Source organism: Cherax quadricarinatus, chromosome 39 (assembly GCF_038502225.1).
Source record: "Cherax quadricarinatus isolate ZL_2023a chromosome 39, ASM3850222v1, whole genome shotgun sequence".
Lineage (NCBI taxonomy): Eukaryota > Metazoa > Arthropoda > Malacostraca > Decapoda > Parastacidae > Cherax > Cherax quadricarinatus.
Window position 1 is genome coordinate 32,626,282 of NC_091330.1, and position 23,036 is coordinate 32,649,317.

The window sequence follows — 23,036 nt, forward strand, 5'->3', positions numbered from 1 at the left end:
GCTACCAGCGTCACTCTGCTGGCTACCAGCGTCTCTCTGCTGGCTACCAGCGTCTCTCTGCTGGCTACCAGCGTCTCTCTGCTGGCTACCAGCGTCTCTCTGCTGGCTACCAGCGTCACTCTGCTGGCTACCAGCGTCTCTCTGCTGGCTACCAGCGTCTCTCTCTGCTGGCTACCAGCGTCTCTCTGCTGGCTACCAGCGTCTCTCTGCTGGCTACCAGCGTCTCTCTGCTGGCTACCAGCGTCTCTCTGCTGGCTACCAGCGTCACTCTGCTGGCTACCAGCGTCTCTCTGCTGGCTACCAGCGTCTCTCTGCTGGCTAACAGCGTCTCGCTGCTGGCTACCAGCGTCACTCTCTGCTCCAGCGTCTCTCTGCTGCTGGCTACCAGCGTCTCTCTGCTGGCTACCAGCGTCTCTCTGCTGGCTACCAGCGTCTCTCTGCTGGCTACCAGCGTCTCTCTGCTGGCTACCAGCGTCTCTCTGCTGGCTACTCTGCTGGCCAGCGTACCAGCGTCTCTCTGCTGGCTACCAGCGTCTCTCTGCTGGCTACCAGCGTCACTCTGCTGGCTACCAGCGTCTCTCTGCTGGCTACCAGAGTCTCTCTGCTGGCTACCAGCGTCTCTCTGCTGGCTACCAGCGTCACTCTGCTGGCTACCAGCGTCTCTCTGCTGGCTACCAGCGTCTCTCTGCTGGCTACCAGCGTCTCTCTGCTGGCTACCAGCGTCTCTCTGCTGGCTACCAGCGTCTCTCTGGCTACCAGCGTCTCTGCTGGCTACCAGCGTCTCTCTGCTGGCTACCAGCGTCTCTCTGCTGGCTACCAGCGTCTCTCTGGCTACCAGCGTCTCTCTGCTGGCTACCAGCGTCTCTCTGCTGGCTACCAGCGTCACTCTGCTGGCTACCAGCGTCTCTCTGCTGGCTACCAGCGTCTCTCTGCTGGCTACCAGCGTCACTCTGCTGGCTACCAGCGTCACTCTGCTGGCTACCAGCGTCTCTCTGCTGGCTACCAGCGTCTCTGCTGGCTACCAGCGTCACTCTGCTGGCTACCAGCGTCTCTCTGCTGGCTACCAGCGTCTCTCTGCTGGCTACCAGCGTCTCTCTGCTGGCTACCAGCGTCACTCTGCTGGCTACCAGCGTCTCTCTGCTGGCTACCAGCGTCACTCTGCTGGCTACCAGCGTCACTCTGCTGGCTACCAGCGTCTCTCTGCTGGCTACCAGCGTCACTCTGCTGGCTACCAGCGTCACTCTGCTGGCTACCAGCGTCACTCTGCTGGCTACCAGCGTCTCTCTGCTGGCTACCAGCGTCTCTCTGCTGGCTACCAGCGTCTCTCTGCTGGCTACCAGCGTCTCTCTGCTGGCTACCAGCGTCACTCTGCTGGCTACCAGCGTCTCTCTGCTGGCTACCAGCGTCTCTCTGCTGGCTACCAGCGTCTCTCTGCTGGCTACCAGCGTCACTCTGCTGGCTACCAGCGTCTCTCTGCTGGCTACCAGCGTCACTCTGCTGGCTACCAGCGTCTCTCTGCTGGCTACCAGCGTCTCTCTGCTGGCTACCAGCGTCTCTCTGCTGGCTACCAGCGTCTCTCTGCTGGCTACCAGCGTCACTCTGCTGGCTACCAGCGTCTCTCTGCTGGCTACCAGCGTCTCTCTGCTGGCTACCAGCGTCTCTCTGCTGGCTACCAGCGTCTCTCTGCTGGCTACCAGCGTCTCTCTGCTGGTTACCAGCGTCTCTCTGCTGGCTACCAGCGTCTCTCTGCTGGCTACTCTCTCTGCTGGCTACCAGCGTCTCTCTGCTGGCTACCAGCGTCTCTCTGCTGGCTACCAGCGTCTCTCTGCTGGCTACCAGCGTCTCTCTGCTGGCTACCAGCGTCTCTCTGCTGGCTACCAGCGTCTCTCTGCTGGCTACCAGCGTCTCTCTGCTGGCTACCAGCGTCTCTCTGCTGGCTACCAGCGTCTCTCTGCTGGCTACCAGCGTCTCTCTGCTGGCTACCAGCGTCTCTGCTGGCTACCAGCGTCTCTCTGCTGGCTACCAGCGTCTCTCTGCTGGCTACCAGCGTCTCTCTGCTGGCTACCAGCGTCTCTCTGCTGGCTACCAGCGTCTCTCTGCTGGCTACCAGCGTCTCTCTGCTGGCTACCAGCGTCTCTCTGCTGGCTACCAGCGTCACTCTGCTGGCTACCAGCGTCTCTCTGCTGGCTACCAGCGTCTCTCTGCTGGCTACCAGCGTCTCTCTGCTGGCTACCAGCGTCTCTCTGCTGGCTACCAGCGTCTCTCTGCTGGCTACCAGCGTCTCTCTGCTGGCTACCAGCGTCTCTCTGCTGGCTACCAGCGTCACCAGCGTCTCTCTGCTGGCTACCAGCGTCTCTCTGCTGGCTACCAGCGTCTCTGCTGGCTACCAGCGTCTACCAGCGTCTCTCTGCTGGCTACCAGCGTCTCTCTGCTGGCTACCAGCGTCTCTCTGCTGGCTACCAGCGTCTCTCTGCTGGCGTCACTCTGCTGGCTACCAGCGTCTCTCTGCTGGCTACCAGCGTCTCTCTGCTGGCTACCAGCGTCTCTCTGCTGGCTACCAGCGTCTCTCTGCTGGCTACCAGCGTCTCTCTGCTGGCTACCAGCGTCTCTCTGCTGGCTACCAGCGTCTCTCTGCTGGCTACCAGCCTCCACGTTAAAAACTATTACTTCTTAACTCGCCACAACTCACAGAGGCCCCACATAAACACCAGGTAAATGCCCATGTCAGGGTCATATCCATGCCAGGGTCATGCTCATGCCAGGGTAATGCCCATGCCAGGACCATGTCCATGCCAGTACAATGTTCATGCCAGGACCAACTTGACACTACAACAATATCTCTAAAACTACCTACGACCTCAGTGTTACAACCAAACCACCAGACACTGCTTAACTCAAACTGGCTTGATCACATCTTCTCCTCGACTGCTAGTTACTCTACACGACACGTCTCTTTCAGTTGTTCTTCTACTACGTACACTTGTTGTTTAATATCTGCTCACTTAAGCGCTGACAATATTTATACCCTTTTATACACAATATGGAGCACTTTTTCCTTACAATATTTATATATAATATATTACAGAAATGCTGTAGCTTGCATAACAGTAGTAAATTGTGTTTTTTTGTTTTTTCATAAAGACAAACTGCGCAATATATTGTACTTTAAGGGTGTCCTGTTGTTCAGGAAATTTTGTTCTGCACAGATTGTAACGTCGCCCAGTGTTCATCATATTTGTAACTCATTTGTCGGGGAAAACTAACTGATACAGAAGTATATGGAAACAGCAGTTCTGGAAATAAATGACATAAAATACCGACACAATGGAAAAATAAACACATAAGCAGTATAATGTGATCCTTTATTGACGACGTTCCGCCCACACAGTGGACTTTATCATGCTACAAACAGATCTACCTGGCTGATAGGTACGTGAGTATTTATAGGATGGAGTCAGGTGGAGAATGCTGGGATGGTTGGATATGAACCTGCACGTGACAGTCTTCCGAGTAGGGTGATAGAGTCTAGGACCTTGGGTAGCTTTAAGAAGAGATTGGACAAGTGTATGAGTAGACCTTCTGCAGTGTTCCTCCATTTTTATGTTCTTATGTGGGATAACGATGAAGAAGTTTATTGGCGAGGGGTTCAGCTATGTTATAGAAGCCGTTATTTTGGTTGAAGTTGTTAGATATACAGATAAGTGAGAATTCCAGGATTCTGCGGTATTGAGTGTTTTCTTCTCTGGCAATAAGTCATGCGTTTCTGCAGGTAATTGAATGGTTGTGTGAATTTCGGTGTTGAACAAAGGCATTTCCTTAAATTGCCAGATCTGCCTGTGTACTGCTCTTCTGAAATATGTGTTTAGAGGTCTCTGGATGTTTCGTCCACGTATAATTTGCTGCAGTCATTACAAGGGATTATGAATACCCCTGCAGAGGATTGAAGCTTGTCCTGTCTATTACTGGTAATGTCCTTGATAGTGGTGTATGTGGAGGTAGATACTTGGAATGAGGTACTGGAAAAGATGTTGGAAACGTTTTTGGCAATGGAGTTGGTGGGGAGAGCTATGTATCTCCTTTCGGCAGTGTCTTCTCTGGGTGTGTTGAAGATTTTAATTCCCATCGTCTGCAGTCTCTAATGAAGTGACAAGGAGAGTGAAGTTTAGAAAATACTTGTTCAATCAGAGAGCATTCTTCCTCAAGGAACTCATTGCTGCAGATTCTGAGTGTGCAGGAAAAAATCTATAATTACACAACGTTTAGTTTTGGTGTCGTGGTGAGAGTAGAAGTGGAGAAGGTCGTGTTGGTTGGTAGGTTTTCGTTAGACTTTAAAGCGAAGTTCTTGGTCAGCTTTGCAGAGAAGAATATCAAGAAAAGGAAGAGTGTTGTCGACTTCATCTTCTAATGTGAACTGGATTGAGGGTTCGACCTGGTTGAGCTTGTGTTGGAGAGCTTAAACCTTTAGCGTCTGGGAGTTATGATGAGAATGTCATCAACATAACGGAGCCAGGTGACAGAAGAGGGAATAAAAAAGGAAAATCGATTGGCTTCCAGATGTTCCATGTATAGGATCGCCAGTATGGCACTAAGTGGCGAACCCATGGGTAGTCCGAAAGTTTGCTGAAAGTGGTGATTTTCAAAAGAGAAACTTGTGAAGCCAACACATAGTTCAACAAGTTCGATGAAATTGCTAGCTGGAATTGGAAGGTCAAGTGAATCCTCAATTTTCTTGTGCAAGGGATCGATGGCTTATGTAGCTGGTACTTTGGTGAACAGTGATGTTACGTCAAGGCTGGAGAGTTTCTTGTTCCTGATGTTGATATTGTGAATGCGATTGAGAGCATCACCCGAGTGTTTGAGATGTGCTCTACTGATTGTGCCCAAGAGTTTAGAGAGGTGTTCAGCGAGAATCCCTGAGAGTTGGTGGTGAGCACTGCCTATTAAAGAAGATATGGGCTCCGTTATATTGACGACATTCTCATCATAATTCTCAGACGCTTCAATGTTCAAGCTCTCCAACACAAGCTCAACCAGGTCGAGCCATCAATCCAGTTCACACTAGAAGATGAAGTCGACAATACTCTACGTTTCCTTGATGTTCTTCTCAGCAAAGCTGATCTTCTCCACTTCTGCTCTCACCACGACACCAAAACTGAACATCGTGTAATTATAGGCTTTTTCCTGCATGTACTCAGAATCGGCAGCAGTGAGTTCCATGAGGAAGAATGCTCTCTAATTGAACAAGTATTTTCTAAACTCCACTATCCTCGTCACTTCATCAGAGACTGCAGACGGCGGGCATTAAACATCTTCAACACACCCAGAGAAGAGACTGCCCAGAGGAGATACATAGTCCTCCCCACCAACTCCATTGCCAAAAACGTTTCCAACATCTTTGCCAATATCTCATTCCAAGTATCTAGCTCCACATGTTCCACCATCAAGGACATTACCAGTTATAGACAGGACAAGCTTCAATCCTCTGAAGGGGTATAAATAATCCCTTGTAATGACTGCAGCAAATTATACATCAGCAAAACATCCAGAGACCTCCAAACATGTATTGCTGAACACCAGTATGCAGGTAGATTTGACGATACAGGAATGCCTGTGTTCAACACCGAAATTCAAACAACCACTTAATCAACTACAGAAACGCAAGACTTTTAGCCAGAGAGGAAAACAATACCGCAGATTCCTAGAATCATCACTTATCTTTTCATCCAACAACTTCAACCAAAACAACGGCTTTTATAACATAGCGGAACCCTTTGTCAAGAAACTTCTTCATTGTTATCCCATATAACTACGTACACTCCCGCCAGTCCCACGCAGGTCCGTCTCAGATGCAACCTACCCAGCATTTAACTTATTATAACAAACGCAATTTAATTTAGCCTAATCCAACTAAATATATTTTAGGTAATTTTACAATAATTTAATAAACAAACATAACGAAATATATTTTTTTTAGGTTCAGAATTATTTTTTTAAATTATTGCACCCACAAATTTTGGCTTGCCTTATACGGCAAGAAGAGCATTGCTATTAAACACAAAATCGCAAGTATTACACACACACACACACACTCACATATATATATATATATATATATATATATATATATATATATATATATATATATATATATATATATATATATATATATATATATATATATATATATATATATATATATATATATATATATATATATATATATATATATATATATATATATATATATATATATATATTATTGTATTTATTTATTTATTATTGTCTTGTAAGGGTAATAGTGAGCTGGTGTACTGTGTGTTGGAGGAGGAGGCTCGCAGATCTGGCTACAGTTACCTACTTCCTGGTCTACTGCCTGGGACGTACGTCATTAACATGAAGCTCCGATCCCTTGGAGGAGACGGTCATTTTACTACTCAGATAATTAAGGTTGGTTCCTCAATTTCACCCAATGATTGTACTTGCTAACTTATTTCAATGCCTTTATAGTTTAACTAATTATGGTTATTGAGGCTGAGTCTCGGCTCGTTGTGAGTCTCTTAAGTCTCCTTCTAACCTATCATATTAAGGTTTTAAACTCTGTATAGAGTTTGCCTCCATAACATTTCTAAGTCATTCCACTTCTAGAAATGTCATTAACATTGATTTGCCAATTAGCAATTAGTATATTTAATCACACACACACACAAACAGCCAAATCTGACCAAAGTTATTATATAGTCAAATCAGGAGGAAAACAATAGTCAAGGAGCAGGTAATGAAGGTGAGGCGGAAGGGAGCTCACGGGGAGCGGCCAGGAACGATGTGAAGTGCTCAGCACAAGATTTACGGAAGTATTCTCAGGGTAGAAAAAAAGTCTTCCAGCAACCCGAGGGAGTAGGTGCACCAGCAAGCGTTGGACATGCTGCACATAACAGTTTCTTCACCTCATCCTTGGTTATGTGAACTAAATACCTCGAAGAAGGTGGGCCCAGGAAACGTCTATTCATGAGTCCTGAGAGAGGGAACAGATGCTCTGTGTGTGCCACTAACACCATTCTTCAATAAATTTATTGAAACAGGGCATCTGCCTAAGGTGTAGAAAACGGCAAACATAGTCAAAATTTTTAAGAAAGGAAACAGACATGTGTCAGTAACATGTACGGTACATAAAGTCATGGAGAATATTACCAGGAGAAGAGTGGTGGAGTACCTAGAGAGGAATGGGCTCACACATGACAACCAGCAGGGCTTCATGGTCTGCAAATCCTGTGTCACAAACCTTGTGGAGTTCTATGGCAAGATAACAAAAGTAAAGCAGAAAGGGGGAAAGAAAGACACCTGTTTTTCTTTTCGCCGACCATTATGCCTCCCAGCTGTGACACCGCCCATTATGTCCTTGCCTCCTACGCCGAGCCCAGTCCTCTTTTGTGCCATCTCCGACGGTCAGCTCTGCCCAGCAACCAGTCCCTCTACCAAGCCTCCTACTGCTACACAGCTGGGTTTAGCCTTGGCTCTTTTCCTTTCCCTAAAACAATTCTCTCACCCACTACTCTTCCCCTGTCCAACTCTCCCCTTTTTCACCCGCACGGGTCTCACCTGAGAGCATTTCCATTCGATTTGGGGGAGAAAGGGATAGTTAAACTGCACCTTCTTGGGCTGTAAGAAAGCTTTCAACGCAGTACCGCAAACGAGATTGGTTCAAAAGCTAGAGAAACAGGCAGGAATAGCAAGGAAAGTGCTGCAATGGTTCAGGGAATACCTAACATGAAGGAAACAACGAATATTGATACTAGAGTGAGTGCATGTGTCGAGTGGGGTTCTACAAGGGTCAGTTCTATGTCCAGTGCTGTTTCCTGTATATGTGAATGACCTGACTTAAGGGACAGATTCAGTGATGTTCCTGTTCGCAGATGTAAAACTAATGAAGAAAATACAAGTGGATGAGGATCAAGAAAACTTGCAAAGAGATCTGGACAGACTACAAGCGTGGTCCGACAAATGGCTCTTGGAGTTTAACCCCACAATTACAAAGTTGGGAAGGACAAAGAAAACCGCAGATGGAATACAAGCTAAGGGGGGGGGGGGTTAAAGGCTGCAAACCTCATTCAAGGAAAAGGATCTTGGGATATTGGGGTGAACATCATGCCTAGTGCATCTCCTGAGGCGCACATCAACCAAGTAAATGCTACTGCATATGGGCACCTGGCAAACCTAAGAATAGCATTCTGACATCTAAGTAAGGAATCATTCCCAACACTGTACACCGTGTACGTCAGGCCTATATTGGAATATTTACCATGGTTATGGAACCCACATCTGGTCAAACACGTCTAGAAGCTGGAGAAAGTGCAAAAGTTTGCAGCAAGACTAGTGTTACAAAAAAACGCGATTTCTAATAATGATAGAGATCTCCAGTGAACACTAGAAAGTACTGCCCTTCTAGCATCTAGCCTGTTACTGGGTTTTTGTAACAAGTAGTCAGTATCCTGGTCCAATTATCCATTAGAATTTAGTAAGATTAAGGATTACAACTGGTAGGCTACTAACTAAAGAAATTAAAATTTAATAAGTTTATTAATAACAATAAAGTTGTCTAGGCACATAATATCAAAGTAAATTAAAGTAATCAATTGAATATAATATAGGATACAAGTTGCTACACTTCTCTGGTGTACAGTAGTATTGTGCTGAAGGCACATATCACATCTTTATGACATTTAAGTACCGTCTGGTACATTGTTAGCATTTAATAACATAATACTAATATATACAAATAAGTTTATGTGTATATGTGTAAGTGCTCTAAGTAGTTCACTATGTCTCAAGACTCGACTAGACTTAACCAGTGACTGACAAAGTCCTCACATCAACTAACTTCTTGACCAACCTGGCAATCAGGACAGCTTGCTTGAACAATAAAACGACTGTTAAGCTGAACAGCAATATAACAAGCAACAGCAACACAGAATCAGGAACAAGGAGATAATATAACAACACTAAGTAGGGACCATCTGCAGATCCTCCACAAAAGTCACAAAACTCCCATACTACTGAATCTAAGTTCAGCATTAGAAAATCCCCGACTGTGACAGTACACAGATACCAGTACAAATTAGGTCAGAAGCTACAGCTCAGGACCTGAGTTTCTCAAAGTGTCTATGAGACACAACCTCAGTACAACATCGAAAATCACTAAGTCTAGGCTATGTTCTGAGAACAGAGTTATGCAGAACCAACAACAAGAAAGCGACAGAGACGATCTTCCAACAAGGGCCAGCAAGGGAGAACTGGAGAGTGATGTCTTGTTGGAAGCAATGTCAACCAGAAAGAGAGCTAGCTAGCGAAGGCAAGGCAGTCTCCTCACTCAGGTGAGGTGTGATCGCCCCACCCTGATCTCGTGACTCTCTGAGGACTGCTGCTGCCCAGCAACTACAGAGAAGCCAGCAGCGAAACAAGTGGAGCGGTAGTTAGACAAGGCCATCTGAATAATATATTAATGTTACATCCTACCTAATAATATAACTAAGTCAAATAATATAAAGTAATATATTTACGATTTAGCTAATATCGCAAATATCAGCAATATAAAATTATATGAACAGGTAATATACATTATACACATTGTGACCCATTCAGGGGTCGCAATAACTAGTGTCTGAGCAAAGGGGTAGGTCCTGTTAACAGAAGTTAAGGGAACTCAGTCTGACGACCCTGGAGGACAGAAGGGCTAGGGAATGAAATGACAACAATGTATAAAATACTGAGAGGAATGGGACACGGCAACTGAAAGCTAAAAGCTCAGGTAAGTCATAGGGATATCAGGAAGTATTACCTCTAGCTTAGAGTTATCAGGAAGTGAAACATTCTGGAGAGTAAAGTAGTGGAGGCAGGAGCCATACCTAATTTTATGAAGAGGTACAATAAGGCTCTCAGAGCCGAGAGAAAGTTCACCTAACACTGACTAGTGAAGAGGAGCCAGGAGCTATGAATCAACCATTTCAACCACACATACACGCACACACTGTGTGTGTGTGCGCGCCCCAGGAGCTGAGTCTCGACCCCTGCAACCACAATTAGGTGAGTACACACGCACACACTGTGACAACCCCAGCTCAACTGAGCAATCTAAACCAAAACCCACACACTGTTCCCTCTGCCACCAACCCACACATCACAAATGTCACACCTACAGCTGCCCCCTATGGGCATTCTGACCCCACCCCCTCATCACAAACCCCACCCACACCACAGCCCCCCATAGGCCCCCACCAAGGCTCTCACTCCCCCAACACCAATATTCTCCCAGGACCACAGTGATAGAAAAGAAGCTGAAGGTTTGGTACACAAATGCTGACGGAATAACGAATTAATATGAGGAGTGGCATGAGAGAATCAGCAAAAAATCCCCAGACATCATAGCAGTCACAGAAACGAAACTCATTAAGGCAATAACAGATGAAATCTTCCCACTGGGAGTAGAGGGGAAGGAGGGGTTGCACTGCTCATAAAAAACTGATGGGGATTTGAGGAAATGGAAGGCATGGACATGATTGGAGAAAGGGACTACATAGTAGGTACAATTCAGTCTAGGGAATATAAAGTAGTCATTGGAGCAATGTATAACCCACCACAGAACTGCAGGAGGCCAAGAGAGGAATACGAAGAAAACAACAGAGCGATGGTGGACACACTGGCTGAGGTGGCAAGAATAGCTCACTCAAGCAGAGCAAAGTTACTGGTAATGGGCGATTTCAACCACAGGGAGATCGACTGAGAAAACCTGGAGCCTCATGGGGGTCCCAAAACATGGAGAGCCAAGATGATGGATGTAGTACTTGAAAACCTCATGCATCAACATGTCAGAGACACTACCAGAGAGAGAGGGGAGGATGAGCCAGCAAGACTGGATCTTGTGTTCACCCTGAGCAGTTCAGACAATGAGGACATCACTTACGAGTTTTGATTATATAGTAGAGCTACAAGTGGAGAAGGTAACAGGAACTGAATGGGAAAAGCCAAACTATAAAAGGGGTGACTAGACAGGTATGAGGAACTTCCTGCAGGAGGTTCAGTGGGACAGAGAACTATTAGAAAAATCAGTAAACGAGATGATGGAATATGTAACAACAAAGTGCAAGGAGGCAGAGGAAAGGTTTGTTCCCAAGGGCAATGGAAATAATAGGAAGACCAAAGGTACAGGAGGCAAAGGACCCAGGAAAATAAGGAGATTAGTAGAAGAGCCAGATAAGGAGGGAGGTCCATCGACAGTACAAAAACGACATAGCATCAAAAGTCAAGTCTGACCCGAAACTGCTGTATAGCCACATTAGAAGGAAGACAACAGTCAAAGACCAGGTGATAAGGCTGAGGAAAGAAGGTGGAGAACTCACAAGAAACAATCAAGAGGTATGTGAGGAGCTCAACATGAGATTTAAGGAAGTATTTACAGTGGAGACATGAAGGCCTGTGGGGGGACAGAACAGAGGGGGACACCAGCAAGGAATATACCAACAAGTGTTGGATGACATATATACAAATGAGGAGGAGGTGAAGAAGCTACTAAGGGACATCGAGACCTCAAAGGCAATGGGACCAGACAACATCTCCCCATGGGTCCTTAGAGAGGGAGCAGATATGTTGTGTGTGCCACTTACCACAATCTTCAACACATCCCTGGAAACTGGGCACCTACCTGAGGTATGGAAGACGGCAAATGTAGTTCCAGTTTTTAAAAATGGAGACAGGAAAGACGTACTAAACTATAGACCTGTGTCACTGACGTGTACAGTATGCAAAGTTATGGAGAAGATTATCAGGAGGAGAGTGGTGGAGCACCTGGAACGGAACAAGAGTATAAACACCAACCAGCACGGATTCATGGAAGGCAAATCCTGTGTTACAAACCTTCTGGAGTTTTATGATAAAGTAGCAGAAGTAAGACACGAGAGAGAGGGTTGAGTTGATTGCTTCTTCTTGGACTGCAAGAAGGCCTTTGACACAGTTCCTCACAAGAGATTAGTGCAGAAGCTAGAGGATCAGATGCATGTAACAGGAAGGGCACTGCAATGGATCAGAGAATACCTGACAGGGAGGCAACAACGAGTCATGGTACGTGATGAGGTATCACAGTGGGCACCTGTGACGAGCGGGGTCCCACAGAGGTCGGTCCTAAGACCAGTGCTATTTTTGGAATATGTGAATGACATGATGGAAGGGTTAGACTCAAAGGTGTCCCTGCTCGCAGATTATGTGAAGTCAGTGAGGAGAATTTAATCAGATGAGGATCAGGCAAGACTTCAAAGAGACCTGGACAGACTGGACACCTGGTTCAGCAACTGGCTTCTCGAATTTATCCCCGCCAAATGCAAAGTCATGAAGATCAGGGAAGGGCACAGAAGACTGCAGACAGAGTATAGGCTAGGTGGCCAGAGACTGCACACCTCGCTCAAGGAGAAAGATCTTGGGGTGAGTATAACACCGAGCATGTCTCCTGAAGCACACATCAACCAGATAACTGCTGCAGCATATGGCGCCTGGCAAACCTGATAACAGCGTTCTGAAACCTTAGTAAGAAATCGTTCAAGACACTGTACACCGTCTACGTCAGGCCCATACTGGAGTATGCAACACGTGTTTGAAACTTACATTTGATCAAGCACGTCAAGAAATTAGGGAAAGTGCAAAGGCTTGGGACAAGATCAGTTCCAGAGCTAAGGGGAATGTCCTATGAAGAAAATTTAAGGGAAATCGGCCTGACGTCACTGGAGGACAGGAGGGTCAGGGGAGACATGATAACGACATATAAAATACTGAGCAGAATAGACAAGGTGGACAAAGACAGGATGTTCCTGGGAGGGGACACAGAAACAAGAGGTCACAATTGGAAGTTCAAGAGTCAGATGAGTGAAAGGGAAGTTAGAAAGTATTTCTTCTGTCATAGAGTTGTCAGGCAGTGGAACAGCCTAGAAAGTGACGTAGTGGAGGCAGGAACCATACATAGTTTAAAGACAAGGTTTGATTTATTTATTTATTTATTCATTTATTTATTTATTTTATGTCTTTGCAAACAGTACATTGAGATTTTATATTTACAATAGTGGGTTGAATACAAAGAGAACCTCTATTATGCCTGGCATTATGGGCCAACTTAACATTATTGGCTTACTGACTACTTAACACTAAGAAGTATATCATAGTTGTACAGTAGGACAGTAATTATTTCAGTTGTACAGTAGATTATTAATTATAAATGAATCAAAAGTTGTATAAGACAAGATATATTCATATAGTCTAAAATGCTTTTTGTGAAAACAATGGTTCAATTATATTCGTGTCAACAATGGATAAAAGGTTCAAAGTGATTGTTGAAGTTATGATGTGGGAGAACATAAGTGAGTATGTGTGTATTGAGTACTTAACGTTTAGTCTAGGGTGATTAAGTTAGATATTGGTCTAAAGTTATTCAAGTCAGCTTGGTCACCTCCTTTATGGATCGGAGTGACCCTCGCTATTTTGAGGATTGTTGGGAAGGTAAATGATTCAATGGATTTGTTAAAGAGCGTTGCAATAATTGGTGACAATACTTGAGAAGCTTTTTGCAGGCAAGTTGCTTATGTCTCCTGCCTTGTTTTTAAGAGTGTTTATGATGAGCGTAACTTCTATGGGGTTGGTTGGAGCTAGGAATAGCACCAACCAACTGTCTGATGGACGGGCGTTTGTGCTTGGTATTTTATTTTCTAGATTTTTTCCTATGTTGGAGAAGAAAACATTGAATCTGTTCGCTGTTTCAGTAGGTGTGAGTGGGGGTTCATCTGGTGTTGATAGATTCATTGTTTTGTTTTTGGATAACTTTTTAGTTCCAAGAATTTCAGATAGAGTTTTCCAGGTTCTTTTCATATCACCTTTGATGTTGTAATCTTTTCTCATAATAGAGTTTTTTAGACCTTCTTATCAGGCTGGTAAGTGCTGACGAGTAACGTTTAGACTGTTCTCTAGTTATTTAACCCATTCTATACTGTTTTTCATATTTGTGCTTTTTGTTAATGGATTTGAGGATGCTTGGTGTTAGCCAGGGATTATTCAGTCTCTTTGCTGTGATCTGTTTAGTTTTGGGGGCAATGTCTGTTATAGAGGCTTTGGGCTTTTTTTAGAAAATTATTTATACATTCATTCATATCTGTATGTTTCAAGCTCATTTTGCCAATCGATGTTATTCATGGCTGCTATAAAGTTGTTAACTGCTGTCTCCTTATGTAGTCTGAAGGTTACTTTAGTAATGTCTTGTGGAGGATTTTCACAAAATGGCACAGCAGGCAAGACGCTGGGTCAATACTGTCGGCATAGAAGTGGTGCATGGGGTTGTGTATGCCCACTCGGCTCCAGTTTTACTACCTTCCATCATCAGGGACACATACGGCATTGCAAATGAAGAGCTGTATGGTGTGGCCTTGAACGGGGCATACCGGATCTTTGTGAAGTTTTGCAATGCTGGTGTATATGAAGACATAGTCGCCAGATTCCAGGATCTTTGTGTGCCGGTAAATCCTGCTGTGACAGTAAGGCTCCATGATGTGTCCCACTATTATACATGGGTGAAGATAAGGAACATACCTTTCGAGGCTGATGAGGCAGACCTGCGTGCCGTGTTTGAGAAGTTTGGGACTGTTCACATGGCGACTTTGAGGAAGTGGAAGGATCATATGCTGGGATGCCTGAGGAAAGTTTCTCTTTGAAAATGACATTGAGGCATCCCATTCCTTCCTAAGTTTACCTTGACAACTTCAGGACACAAGTGATGGTGACCTACGCAGGGCAGTGACGTACTTGTCGCTTGTGTAGCGCCTATGATCACGTTGCTGTGCAGTGTGTTCAATAGCAGGGTTCACAGGTGGATGTTCAACATAAGGAGGCACAGGAGGAACAGGAGATGATGGAGGAGACACGACCTGAGTCGCCTCTTTTGCCCAAGGCTTGGAGTGTGGAAGTCGACAAGGCAGAATTGAGGGAGGAAGAATGTGTAACGCTTCCGGGGGAGCCGAGCTCTGCCAAGCAGGCACCGGAGACCGGAAGTGAGGTGCCAATTGGCGAGGACAAGGCCATGGAGGCCCCCATTGACTCAGTGCTCCACGACCTGTTAGGGACCCCAGGTGAGGCCTCTGTTGAGGGGCTTGTGGGTGCCCTGGATTCTGCAGTGGTTCCAGGAGGTGTGGGGGGAGCATGTCGGAGGCCCAAGTTGATGCTGGTTTGCAAATTGGCACTGTGGTAGCTGAAGTGGACGAGGATGGCTTCCGGGTGGAGGCTGGAAGGAAGGCTCGAGGGTCATGAAAGAGAGCAGCTGTGATCTCGGATATGGACGATGTGCTCACTCCGGCACAGTGTCCAGGTAAAAAGGCTTGGGCGGATATGGAGGAGCATGGACCTGGCGGGTCCAGGGGCAAGGGACCTGTGAAAGGAGGTCCCAGAGGGGTGTATGAAGACCAGGGAAGTATTAGGAGAAAAGGGGAAAGGGATGTTGAAGTGCATAAAAGAAAACCTCCTTTGACGGCTTCAAGAGTCTCTCTATAAATATTAATGGACAGAGAAACGATAGGAAGTGTGCATGAGCTTCTCTTTAGGTATGGTGTAGATGTTGTGTTTGTACAAGAGCACAACCACAAGCCAGGTTGTATGTTGGTGATTGAGGGGTATACTGTATATGCGGCACACTTACCGAGATTGAAAGGAGGAGTGGTTATTTTGATGAGGGAGGCTAGCCCGTTTACTGTACATCATTGTGAGGAGGGAGGGAAGGGGAGGGGAAGGTTATACGAGTGGATGGGATGTGCAGAAGGGACAAGATATCCTTTGTGTGTTTATGGTCCAGCGGTGGGAGACAGTTGGGTTAAGAATGAGTTTGTACGTGATGTGATGGTATATCACCTGAGGTCGCTTCCAGCATTAGCTGTGGTGGGAGGTGACTGGAATTGTGTCATACGTCACAGAAATGTGGAGCCTAGGGGAGAGGGATATTGTTCTGGCATTTTGAGGGAGCTGTTAACCGGGGTGGGATTGGTGGGTGTGAGGGGGTGCAGCATGGAAGGCTACGCGGCGAGGCTGGACAGAATATACATAACGAGAAAAGCAGCGGTTCGGAAAGTAAGGGTCTTGGATGTGTTTTTTTCAGATCACAGAGGTGTTTTGGTAGAATTGGGATGGGAGGGACAGTCGAACAGGTATGAGAGTTATTGGAAATTGAATGTTCAGTTACTTCAAGATGTCGAGGGGAGAGTCTTATTTGCACATTTGTGGAAAAATTTGTGGGATGGGGCACGAGTGAAGAGGGATTTGTTGAGCTGGTGGGATACAATGGCAAAGACGAGGATTCAAGAGTTTTATGTTCGTCAGGGAAGGCATGAGAATCAGCTGGCTTATGGGCTTATTAGGTATCTTGAGGGGCAGTTAAGGGAGTATTATGAGAGAGGAAGGGGGGAGATGGGAGTCCCAGTGGCAGACATAGAGGGAGTGAAGGAATGAACAAGGGATTTGCAAAATGAGCGGTTTGATGTGGCAAGGGTTTTAGGGGGGTTAGAGGAAGTCATATGTGGGGTGATAGGCCATCGGCGTGTGTCCTGCTGGGGCAGGCACATTGCTATGGAATTGGTAGGAATGAAGGTCCACGAGGACATGGAGGGGTATAGGGAGGGGCAAGAGCTGGTTACAATGGAGGGGATGAGGGGTATGTTGATGCTTGGCTTAGTGCATATATGAGAAGTGTGGGTGTGAGTGAGGGGGCAGGAGGCAGGAGATTGGGTGCAGTGTGTGCTTGACAGGGAAGACAGGGAACAGTTACAGGGATTATTGTTGAGGAGGAGGTGTGAGCAGCATTAATGGGTATGAGTCGGGATAAGGGACCAGGGATAGATGGGCTGCCTGCCGACTTTTATATACAGTATTGGGGTGTATTGAGGGAATTTTGGTGCACTTGTTTAATATCATGAAAGAGCAGGGTACATTGGGGGAGTTGCAAGCAACAGCAATTGTAGTTTTAGTGCCAAAGGGTGATAGTACACAGTGAGGGATTATCGAATGATATCACTCATGTGTGCATACTACAAACTCTTTGCAAAAATTTTGGGAAACCATATTAAGAGGGTCATTTGAAAGGTTATAGTTGGAGGCCAATATGGGATACCAGGGAGATCAATGTATGAGGGGTATAGGGTTATTAGAAGGTTTATTGAGTGTTCGAGTGAGGGGAATGAGGGGTATTAGCACTGGATTGAAGGGCAGCGCATGACAGTGTCGGAAGGAAGGCTCTGTGGAGAATCATGAGGTGGCAGGGGTTTTGGGAGGAAATAGTGCAATGGGCAGAATGGGAGCCAGAATGTGCGTGCAGATTAATGGGAGGGTGGGGTTGCATGTGCAAATGGGCAGGGGATTGAGACAGGGATGCCCGTTATCACAAATATTATTTGCATGTTTACAGAATCCTTTTTATAGGGCAGTGGAACGGTGCGTACGGGAGGGGGTAAGAGATGATCTAATGGTGGGAGACCTGGTATCATAGATTATGTTGATGACACGACTGTCTTAGTGAGTGGGAGAGAGGGTTTGGAGGGTTTGGAGAAGGTCGTGGATGTTTTTGGGGTGTTAATGCTCATCAGAGATCCGAAGAACATGCAGGTAGGGTCCATAGAGAGAAAGCTATGGCCTAGGGAGGCTGTGGCTGTGGAAGGGGCATACCCAATGTATGCATGGGAAGACATCTGGGGTCAGTTTAAAGGGTTGCATATCCGGCCGTGTGTGAGGGAGGTAATGTATAGATTTCTCCACGGAATCATGCCATCAGGGGTAGTTTTACATAACAGATGAATAAAGGAGGGTGGGGAGTGTCAAGATTGTGGGGTAGATGAATCGGCTTTTCATGTAGTATATTTTTGCGAACGCCTAGGGGTTGTGAGAGAATGGTTGGGGAAAGTGATTCGGCATGTTCGGGGGGGGAAGGGTTGTCAATTTTGCGAGCGCTCAGTTTAGATGTAGGTGGGGTAGGGGTGAAAGTTCAAAAGGTGGTAGCTTATTTAGTGGTTGATTTCGTTTGAATATCGTGGGCCATGAGAGACAAAGGGGTGGAGGAACGTAGGATGGTTCTAGCTGCATCTTTTTATAGGACGAAGTGTCGCAACAGGGTAATATATGGGGGTAGGTGGGAGAGGGATTTCCCGGAGGGCTATAGAGATTTCCAATTGAGTGATTTATGTGTTTTATAGATTGTCAGGGGCATGAATGGGCTGGCCTCCCCCGGGGGGGATTGCATGTTGGGGTGTGTTGCAGAGGTTTGACTATGTGTGTGGGATTGTGAGTTAGTGGGGTTTTGGGGAAGGTGGGTTTTGAGTGTGGTATATTAATATTTATGATAAGTTTCTCTTATAGCATTACCCTTATTGTTTGGCGATGCTCTGTTATATTTTGTAAATACTGTGTGTGGCATTATTGATTGAAGAGGTACTGGCACTGTAATTTGGAGGTTTGATCCTATTTGTTACATGTACTTGCATCAACATTTGTTCTGGGTGCTTTGTACTGCATAGTGTGGGGGTTGAGGTTCTTAACGGTGTTCAGAGAAGTGATGTGATATAAGTTTGCATTTAATGTGTGTGGCATTATTGTCACTGGTGATCTGCAAGTCTCAGCTTGTTTGGCCTGAGAATATGAACAAGTGTTCAGAGAGATCATGTGTTATACCTTGTTTTTCATGTTTGTGCATTATTGCCTGAAGTGGCACAGTCACCAGATAATTGCACGTTTTGGCCTGTTTGGCCTGAGAGCTTGGAAAGTATGTACTGTGTGCAGAGTAAAATTGTGTATTTTAGGTTTTAAGTAGGCCTGCATTGGTGATGGTGTAGTACTGTCACCACTTGTATGTGGGATTCCTGCTAGTTGAATGTACTAGCTTAAAGTTTTTAGCTGTGGGCTTCGTATTAAATGTAGTGCGACCTGTGAGCTGTACAGAACGATATTGATTTTTACCATAGGGTATATGAAGGTTAGGGTGTGGTTTGTGTTCTATGGTAGGAGTAGAGCCATTATGTCCAGACATTACTAATATTTATAGTGTCAGCCGTTTACTGGCTGGATTGTGTTTATATATTGTGTCATTAAAGTTTTTCATGTTCTTATAAATGTTTAAGTGCAAAAGATTTGTCACTGTGTAAACTAATATGAAAGTGGAATGTTTTCACAGGAAGGGGGAGTGAATGCATTACTGAGTAGGTATCTATCGTGTTTTTATTCGACCATCTGTTCATGTGAAGCACAGTATGTAGAAGCAGTGTTCGATTTGAGTGAAGTCAGTTCTGATGTCATTATGTATGTGCTTATATCAGTAGCTTGTGTAGTCACAGTTGATTATTGCTCACCACCTGTATCTTGTTACATATTAATTTATGTACCCATATATATTTTGTACCTGAGTTTTAAATAAAATAAAAAAAAATGTCTTGTGGCAGTTTGTCCAGATTAGTTATGAGAAAGGTTGGGTAGTGGTCTGTGACTGAGACCCACATAAAGGATCACTTGGACAACGAAATATGGATCCCAGGTTACAACCTATACAGATGTGACAGAGTGAACAGGCAAAAGGAAGGGGGGGTTGGCCTGTACATTGCAGAGTCACTTGTTTGCACAGAACTGCTTAATGCCTCAAATGATGTAGTGGAAGTTTTAGCAGTAAAGGTCGAGAACCAAAACCTAGTCATTGTGGTAGTCTACAAGCCTCCGGATGCAACATCCCAGCAATTCCAGGAACAGCTGTTAAAAATTGACCACTGTCTGGAAAATCTTCCAGCTCCTGCACCCAACATCTTGCTCCTGGGGGATTTCAACTTAAGGCACCTAAAATGGAGGAATATAGCAAATAATATTGTTGCAGTAATAACACCAGGAGGCAGCTCTGATGAAAACTCACACTCACACGAGCTTTTAAATCTCTGCACAAAATTCAATTTAAACCAGCAAATAATAGAGCCTACTAGACTGGAGAATACACTAGACCTCATCTTCACTAACAATGAAGATCTGATACGAAATGTCACCATATCAAAAACAATATACTCAGATCACAACATAATTGAGGTTCAGACATGTATGCGCGGAGACCCAGACCGACATAATGAGATTAGTCACGAGGGAGCATTCACCAAATTCAACTTCAATAACAAAAACATAAAGTGGGACCAAGTAAACCAAGTCATAACCGATATAAGCTGGGAAGATATACTAAGCAACACAGACCCCAACTTATGCCTAGAACAGATTAACTTGGTGGCACTCGATGCATGCACAAGGCTTATTCCTCTAAGAAAAAGGAGGAGTAGATGTAAAATAGAAAGAGACAGGCGCTCCCTTTACAGGCGACGGAAAAGAATAACAGAGCGGCTAAAAGAGGTCAATATATCTGAAATGCGTAGGGAGACACTGGTCAGAGAAATAGCAAGCATTGAACTTAAACTAAAAGGAATCTTATAGGAGTCAGGAATCGCGGGAAGAACTAAAAGAAATAAATGAAATCGAAAGAAACCCAAAGTATTTCTTCTCCTATGCCAAATCAAAGTCGAGAACAACGTCCAGTATTGGGCCCCTACTTAAACAAGATGGGTCCTACAAAGATGACAGCAAGGAAATGAGTGAGCTACTCAAGTCCCAATATGACTCAGTTTTTAGCAAGCCGCTAACCAGACTGAGAGTCGAAGATCAAAGTGAATTTTTTATGAGAGAGCCACAGAATTTGGTTAACACAAGCCTATCCGATGTTATCCTGACGCCAAATGACTTCGAACAGGCGATAAATGACATGCCCATGCACTCTGCCCCAGGGCCAGACTCATGGAACTCCGTGTTCACGAGCCTTTTCCATCCTATGGAGAGGGAGCATGGACACGGGGGTCGTCCCACAGTTACTAAAAACAACAGACATAGCCCCACTCCACAAACGGGGCAGTAAAGCAACAGCAAAGAACTACAGACCGATAGCACTAACATCCCATATCATAAAAATCTTTGAAAGGGTCCTAAGAAGTAAAATCACCGCCCATCTAGAAACCCATCAGTTACACAACCCAGGGCAACATGGGTTTAGAACAGGTCGCTCCTGTCTGTCTCAACTATTGGATCACTACGACAAGGTCCTAGATGCACTAGAAGACAAAAATAATGCAGATGTAATATATACAGACTTTGCAAAAGCCTTCGACAAGTGTGACCATGGCGTAATAGAGCACAAAATGCGTGCTAAAGGAATAACAGGAAAAGTCGGTCGATGGATCTATAATTTCCTCACTAACAGAACACAGAGAGTAGTCGTCAACAGAGTAAAGTCCGAGGCAGCTACGGTGAAAAGCTCTGTTCCACAAGGCACAGTACTCGCTCCCATCTTGTTCCTCATCCTCATATCCGACATAGACAAGGATGTCAACCACAGCACCGTGTCTTCCTTTGCAGATGACACCCGAATCTGCATGACAGTGTCTTCCATTGCAGACACTGCAAGGCTCCAGGCGGACATCAACCAAATCTTTCAGTGGGCTGCAGAAAACAATATGAAGTTCAACGATGAGAAATTTCAATTGCTCAGATATGGTAAACACGAGGAAATTAAATCTTCATCAGAGTACAAAACAAATTCTGGCCACAAAATAGAGCGAAACACCAACGTCAAAGACCTGAGAGTGATCATGTCGGAGGATCTCACCTTCAAGGACCATAACATTGTATCAATCGCATCTGCTAGAAAAATAACAGGATGGATAATGAGAACCTTCAAAACTAGGGATGCCAAGCCCATGAAGACACTCTTCAGGTCACTTGTTCTATCTAGGCTGGAATATTGCTGCACACTAACAGCACCTTTGAAGGCAGGTGAAATTGCTGACCTAGAAAATGTACAGAGAACATTCACGGCGCGCATAGCAGAGATAAAACACCTCAGTTACTGGTAGCGCTTGAGGTTCCTAAACCTGTATTCCCTGGAACGCAGGCGGGAGAGATACATGATTATATACACCTGGAAAATCCTAGAGGGACTAGTACCGAACTTGCACACGAAAATCACTCACTACGAAAGCAAAAGACATGGCAGACGATGCAACATCCCCCCAATGAAAAGCAGGGGTGTCACTAGCACGTTAAGAGACCATACAATAAGTGTCAGGGGCCCGAGACTGTTCAACTGCCTCCCAGCACACATAAGGGGGATTACCAACAGACCCCTGGCAGTCTTCAAGCTGGCACTGGACAAGCACCTAAAGTCGGTTCCTGACCAGCCGGGCTGTGGCTCGTACGTTGGTTTGCGTGCAGCCAGCAGTAACAGCCTGGTTGATCAGGCTCTGATCCACCAGGAGGCCTGGTCACAGACCGGGCCCTGGGGGCGTTGACCCCCGGAACTCTGTCCAGGTAAACTCCAGTTGAATATGCCTGATTTTAAAAGGGATATGGTGTTTATCCAGATGTGGTCTATTAAGGAGATACTTGTCTCGGTGATTCTTGTAGGTTTAGATATTGTTGGTAGCAACAGGCAGTTGCTCATTGTGGTTGTGAATTCGGTTACTTGTGGGTTCTGGTCATGTAGAATGTTTATGTTGAAATCACTTGTTAGTAGTAGGTGGCCTTTGTTCATGTGTGCATCAGTAATCATGTTTCCTAGTTTTTCACTAAAGTGATAAATGTTTGACTGTGGTACTCTGTAGATGTTTATAACTGTGAGGGGTTTTTGCAGGTCTTTTGATTTAAATTTGGCTGTGATATATTCTCTATGTTCATCCCTTGTGCAAGATTTATTGATACATTCGAGTTGATTTGAGTAGTATATAGCTGTTCTTCCCCCTTGCTGGTCTGTTCTACAGTTGTGTATGACCATGTAGCCAGGAATGGTATAGACATCTGTAATATCAGGCTTAAGCCAGGTTTCTGTGAGTGTGATGATTGATATATTGGAATGAAGGGAACTGAGTAATGCTGTGAGGTCATCATAATGTTTGCTCAAGGATCTGACATTGTAGTTAAAG

At 45.3% G+C, this 23,036-nt stretch overlaps 1 protein-coding gene across 3 annotated transcripts in view; it reads left to right on the top strand.

Moving 5' to 3' along the window:
* The window catches only part of LOC128696230 (insulin receptor-like), a 442,718-nt gene that overhangs the window by 270,449 nt on the left and 149,233 nt on the right, over window positions 1-23,036 (top strand). For all 3 annotated transcript variants that reach the window (XM_070092553.1, XM_070092554.1, XM_070092555.1), the window contains exon 15: window positions 6,292-6,447. In XM_070092553.1, coding sequence (XP_069948654.1) covers window positions 6,292-6,447 — 156 coding nt within the window. The remainder of the gene's footprint in view (window positions 1-6,291; window positions 6,448-23,036) is intronic.